We start from the raw sequence: 6,431 nt of genomic DNA on the forward strand, positions 1-6,431 counted from the left end.
ATTACAATTGTGTTTCTTACAGCACTAATTTCTCATCTTATGAGAATCACATCGATATAAGTTTTAGCAAAAAACATTTTCTTATTTAATATTACTTATTATCTGTTAATTCACTTTATAAATCGATTTCTTATTAAGTTACTTAATGTTGTGTATAAATAAAAGATGAGTAAAGAGTAGAGTCTAGATTTATCTTTTAATATACTTTGTAACAACCTCCATTATGTCGAAGGACAAAACGCAACTTGCCTTTCAACCATTATTTTTATCGCGGCATTTGAAAATATCGCGATTTTATGTACATGTAATTCTACGAGTTACCCTAGCCATCAATATTCAGCCGCCGTCATATATAATATGTATGTATATATACACACAAATATATACATATATGTATATATATATATGTATGTATGTATATGTATATATATTTAAATTTGTTTATATATATTTAAATATATATATAAAGTAGCTAGTAATAAAAATAAAATGTTAAAAATAAATAGGACCACTTCATCTAAAAAGAGAAGTGCGCTACGGCGCGATATTAATTTCGTATGACTAGAGAATCGTGGCATTGAGAGGTCATTAAAATTATCAGACATGTTAATTACGCGTTTATCTAATATTTGAATATAAAAATGTTGTATCATCTCTTTTAGCTTTCTATCGATGAATTATACTAGTCTTGTTAAACTTATTTAGATTTGAAATATTCGTTATTTGACAAAAAATTTTGATATATGCAAATGTATTCTAATAATAGCATAATAAACCTCATTGAATTAAAGAGTTAGACTACCATAGAAGCCAGTGTGATTAAAAAATTTGTTCTTTTTCTTGTTTTCAAAAAGTTTCAATTTTAAAAGCTTAATTTTTTTTATCTCTTCTATTTTTTCACTGTATTCATGTGATGATGTCAGAAGCAAGAAATTATATAAATTTTTTTGTTAATACAAAATATGTCAAAATTTGCTTTTTTATATACTATCACATTATGTAAATAATGAAATTATTGTTACGTGTTTTTATTCAATGATAGGGTTTCTAAATCATGAATGTCAATATTGACAAAATTTGTATACATAATATATACTGCTAGTAAAAGAGTTATACTTTTTTTAAATAATTCTAAAAGATCTCAATCGTTTGTATAGACTGTGCTATACTAGTCCAATCTTTTAAATCAATGTTTTTTTTTATACGCAGAGTCTGCAAATACGTCAAAAGATAAGATAATTGTGATTAAGTATGAATGTTTTACGTATAAAATATAAGTTTTTAGAGGTTTATATATAGGTCCTTGACATTAAGAGTAGGCGTTATTAAATCGTTGGCCATATGCAGAGAAGAAAGAGAAAGAAGCTTATGCCCTCTTCTCTGCATTGAGTAATATTAAGAATAATATTTAGAAGACGTAATTTTCTATATAACACCTCAAGAGACGATATCACTCTCGAATGTGTTGCGACTACTTATTTATTATAAAATAAATCGTGAATTTTTTCGTCATAATAAAACTCAAGTAAAAATTACTTTATTTCACTAAAATGATTATTGCGCGAGAATCGGACGCTATTTAAATAAACTTTCAAGCGTAGTGTTAAGATTCTCTGTTTTTCCTTAAAGAAGAATCTTGATGCAATAAGAGAGGTACTCTTTCTTGCCTAACTTCGGGAAGCGCTGCTAGCTCTTGAGCCGGACTTCCTTGCCATATACTTCTCGTTGCCATTTCCTGATAGCCTCTTCTCCTTACCTAGAATTCAAACATTTTTATATTTGACATATCTGAGCATTTTGATTGAGATTGCTTGTAATTCTTTGTCGCATTGTATCCAGGCAACTCGATACAGCACACACACACACACACACACACACATGAATATATAGATTAGAGAGTACTTACTTGTCTATGATGAAGCTCATGCAGGTACAATGTAGACAAAGACATGTCGGCAGCGGTTAATTCCGTTGGTATTGACGGATCTGTATGTGTCTCAATGACATAACTGTGGCCTGATCCGAACACAGAAGCACCTAACGATTGATTTGATATTCCCTGTTGCAGATCGTATAGGAATCCTCTCTCATTGTGCAATGGACCTTCCTTCTTGGATACACCTCGACGTATAGTAGACTTTGCGCTGAATGATTGATCAACGCCGACTGACATGGCCGACGTGCTCGGTTGATTTGTAAAAATGTTGCTCATACTGGGTACACTCATTTGATTCATCGTGCTCCGAATAATATTTGACACGTGTCCCTTATACTGTAATGATATATCAAAGCATAATGATATACAAAGTATAAAAACAATAGATTTATTCAATAAGTAAAAGAAAAAAAAATGAGTACTTACACCAAGACCGGACAAGCTATTTAAACTGGCTATCAGCGGATTGTTATAAGGATCAGGATCCGCAGTCGCTTCCTTTCTAGCCCTTTCTCTCAAAGCGGTTACAAAATTCTCCGCGTGGGACGGCGGTTTCCATTCAGGATTTGTCAAGGTGAAATGTATAAGGGACAATTCGGTCTTGCCATCTTCCGCCTGGGTATAATGATTCGACATCGATATGTAGTACTTATCGGCATCGACACCATACCGATTATCGTATCCGACGTTACGATCTTTCTCCTGTAAGGGAGAAACTGTGGGACTGTGCGTCACAGTCTGCCACATAGGATTGCCATGTCTGCGCACGTCCATCTGAGCAAAACTACACACGTCGCCGACTCCGGCAACTTCGATAGTGAAGTTACGAAAAAAATCTACAATCTCTAAAGCTCGATGCCGCATACGGAAGCACAAGATGTACGTCGTCACGAATGGAGAAATCAACTCTTCCAGGAGATGTACTGCACGGTACTGGAATAGCTGCGCTACTTGAGCCCTAGTGTTGAGCGTATGAGCGGTACCCCGCCAACTGTCCGGTCTGTAATGCGTATGAGCCAGCACAGCGGTCAGAAGAGTCTCTGGACACCAGACCAGATTTTCATCGGGAATTGCTGCCTTTGCGGCTGCCGCTACGACGCCTAGCATAGTCATGTAGGCGACTATGCGCTCCATCGAGAATATCGGCTCGTACATCACTGTTATAATCAACAGCACCGCTAATATGCTACCAGTGATGAATGCGATGTGCTTGGCGAATACTGTCATTATCGGGGACGTGAAGCTGCTCATGTATTTGGAAGCAGGACGGTACGCGCGACTAAGACGGGCGTTCAATTCGTGATCGAGTTCGTTGAAGTGACGCAAGTATAGCCGACCATAGAGGGACCACGTGCGCATCGCCAAAACGCTTGGTTCTCGCTTAATGGTCTGTGAATAATATTTTTCATTTTAGTATATTACACTAGAGACTATTAATTATTACGTAATGCAATTATGTTAAAATTTTCATTGAGAGTACACATAAATAGAAAAGTAATTATTCACCTCAGCGTAATTGAAGAACGTGTAGAGAACCTGCCACAGGAGAATAAGGAAACACAAGATAAAATTTGCGATACCAATCCACAAGATATGTTTGGACAATAATCGTGCGAGTTCTTGCCTTTTGTTCAACTTTTTATAATCTTCTTTTAGATGCCAATTATTTTCAAACGGTGACCATGGTCCCCCTGAATAAAAAAAAATCAAGATAAATTCTCTCCCCACTTTTGGCAATGTTACATCATGAGGACACATTATGAGATATACTTACAAAACAATAATAATTCTATATTATATTTCAGTCCTCGTGTCAAGAAGATAACTTCTCCTATAATGGGAAATTTTAGCCGTACTGGTAAAAGAGACTTGTTGATCATAGCCACCATATAATTTTTGTGTCTTAATATTCTGTGATATATATCTAACTCTGTAAGTTCTCTTTTGTGAATACACATTTCTTGCTCCTTCTGCACTTCTATAATTCCCTTTTGAATCTCATGCCAAGTAAAATTGTCCAATTCACTATCGGCAATTTTGAGCGCTGTATTAAAAAACATTTTGATTTCCCAGAACTGCATCAAGTGATATATAACTTTGATAAATTGGAGGAGAAAGAAAATAACTGCGACTATAATAAGGCTCCAATAAAATGAAGAGATTGACTTTACACAATCTCCTAAGCATATTATGGCGTCGCTTTTGTGATTGGTATTGTTAGCATTTCCACCACTGAAAATACAACATGACGATTAAACATTTATTATCAAAGGTAATTTGCAAAAGTTTAAAAAGTTTTATAACTACACATACTTATATATTTTGCTGTAATCGATGCAATGTAAGAGGTAGGTAACAAGGCCGACTACGAAAGCGAATTGAAGTAACTCCAAAACTTCTTGGAGCATCATACAAAGGAAGCCGTGCTGCTGATGATAATGATACATTCGCGTGAAGAACGAGTCCAGATCTTCAATGTGATTCCATCGTGCTTTGTTTCCCTCTGGTACTACATGGATTATGACGCCTGATTCTTGAGGCGTCTCCTCGCGTTCATCTTCATCGTCTGCATCCTCTTCCTGACCCTCGTAAGGGTGTATACGTTGGTAGCTACCATCCAATACCGTCGTCATCTATAAATGTAATTTATATTGAAACCTCATAAACTTTTACACCTTGATTATAACAATATATTAACAAGATAATATGTTACAGAGACACAAACAATGCATATTGGAGCAGTATAAAACTTACTCTAATCAATAAGATCTTACCGTTTGGGCTCGTCGGTTTGGCTCTACACAGGTAATGACAGTTTCTCGTTTCATTCTTTCATGTCATTAAGCTTATTTAATTAACTACCAGTTGACGATTGCTCCACAAGCATCTGAAATGCAATCAATTCATACTAAACATAATTCTTAGTCAACATTTTCAAAGTATCAAAATAATGTATTAATAATAATCAGGATAATAATTTAAAAATTTGAATTTTTATAAAACTATTTAAAAAATATTGTAATACAGTATCTTTAATATTTTAATAAATATTAAAGATATCTCATAATAAATATAATCATGTAATATAAATATATACATATAATTGTTTCTTTTGACATTAAGAAAAATATTGTATGTTTTCACATAAAAGATCCTTAGAGTTTAAAAATATTTTTTGAAGAAATTGCGTATTGACTCTTAAAGTAAAATTCTAACGCAACAATGAGCCATTTTTTTCGATGGAAAATGATTTATATCCTCTTGAATGACATATATTTTTTTCTGTTATCACAAAACTGAAAGTACAACATGGTGTTGCAAGTTTAGCGTGTTCCAAATGCATGCCATTTGAATAGATATTGTTCTTTTATTATACTTCTTATCATAGGATTAACTTTGTCGATTGCTCAATTGATTATTCATCAAACTGTACATTTCACCTTGAAGCATTTTTTTTAGCGTTATATCATTGTACGATACACTTGTCTCTCGTGCTTACTTTCCTTTCCAGAATACAATAGCCAAAAATCACACGTGACAATAGCATCCATTTAAAACGTAAAAAGCACTTGTACAGTAGTCGGAGAACTGGAGTATTTCCAAAATTATATATATATAAAATTCCTCAATGTTTTAACAATAAAAGCTAAACGTTCGCGATATGATATGCAACGTGAAAAGAAGCACGTAGACTACTTTCCTAAAAAAAATGCAGAAATAGCAATTGGAATCATAAATTGTTGGTTAAAGAAGGTACATTTGATCCCTCGCTCTCCTTCTTTTTCTCTTCGATTTCAGAGATCTCCTCGGATTCTCTAGACGCACAACGAGGCGAGAGCGAGAATGCATAAGACGTCATACGTGCTGTGCTCGTCGCTTTGTTCGGCCAGCATTTCGGTTGACCTTTATCCGACGAAAATAGCAACGTCGCTCGCTGGCGGAGCGCGCGAAGCAGGAAGAGCGATGCGATGTTTGGAAACACAGCTGATCTCCATAAACAAAGCGCAACCTGCCTTTGCTGCGTTACCTTCGAATCGCGATCCCACGAATCCGACGAATGCCACGAGGAATCTTGCAAGGCGCGCGTTTATCTGCTCGTCGCTGCGTTAAGCGCGATCGTGCCCACACTTACATATTGATCTCCCGCGCGCGATTATTCACTGATAATTTAGACATCGAACCGTTAAAACTGCACATGTGTCTCTCCGCGTTTTAACATCTCTGCCCTCTGCCTTTGCTGCTCGAGCGCTTTCTCTGTATTGTATATGTATGTGTGTCAAGCTCGATGCTCGACACTCTGCAGTCAGCGCCGCGGAATGATGATGCACTACTTGCATCTGTTATCAGTTACCACCGTTTGAAATTTAACTTGTCATCGTTCCGTAAGTGGCGCTGATTGTTTTTTTTTTTCTGACGTTAGGTCACTCTACATATAGAGTACACATTGGCGTTACAAATGAAGAAATTTCGAATCAGGTTTCGTCCATCAGAAGCG

General features: G+C 35.5%; 1 protein-coding gene across 2 annotated transcripts; it reads right to left on the reverse strand.

The window, feature by feature from the left end:
- On the reverse strand, positions 1-6,208 carry Atg9 (autophagy-related protein 9). 2 transcript variants are annotated; one of them, XM_083055026.1, is made up of 8 exons: positions 5,964-6,208; positions 4,711-4,823; positions 4,250-4,569; positions 3,711-4,168; positions 3,443-3,627; positions 2,363-3,325; positions 1,907-2,272; positions 1-1,756 (listed from the first exon to the last, which is right to left on the reverse strand). In XM_083055026.1, exons 2-8 carry the CDS (start codon positions 4,762-4,764, stop codon positions 1,604-1,606), a joined length of 2,499 nt encoding a protein of 832 aa, XP_082911152.1. In that variant the 5' UTR covers positions 4,765-4,823; positions 5,964-6,208; the 3' UTR covers positions 1-1,603. The 2 variants fall into 2 exon arrangements, with proteins under 2 accessions (XP_082911152.1, XP_082911153.1); XM_083055027.1 differs by lacking the exon at positions 5,964-6,208 and adding an exon at positions 5,694-5,955.
- Positions 6,209-6,431: the final 223 nt, after the last annotated feature.

This window comes from Prenolepis imparis, unplaced genomic scaffold, assembly GCF_030444845.1.
Source record: "Prenolepis imparis isolate NDT839.2.m4 unplaced genomic scaffold, iyPreImpa1.0 SCAF_15, whole genome shotgun sequence".
NCBI lineage: Eukaryota > Metazoa > Arthropoda > Insecta > Hymenoptera > Formicidae > Prenolepis > Prenolepis imparis.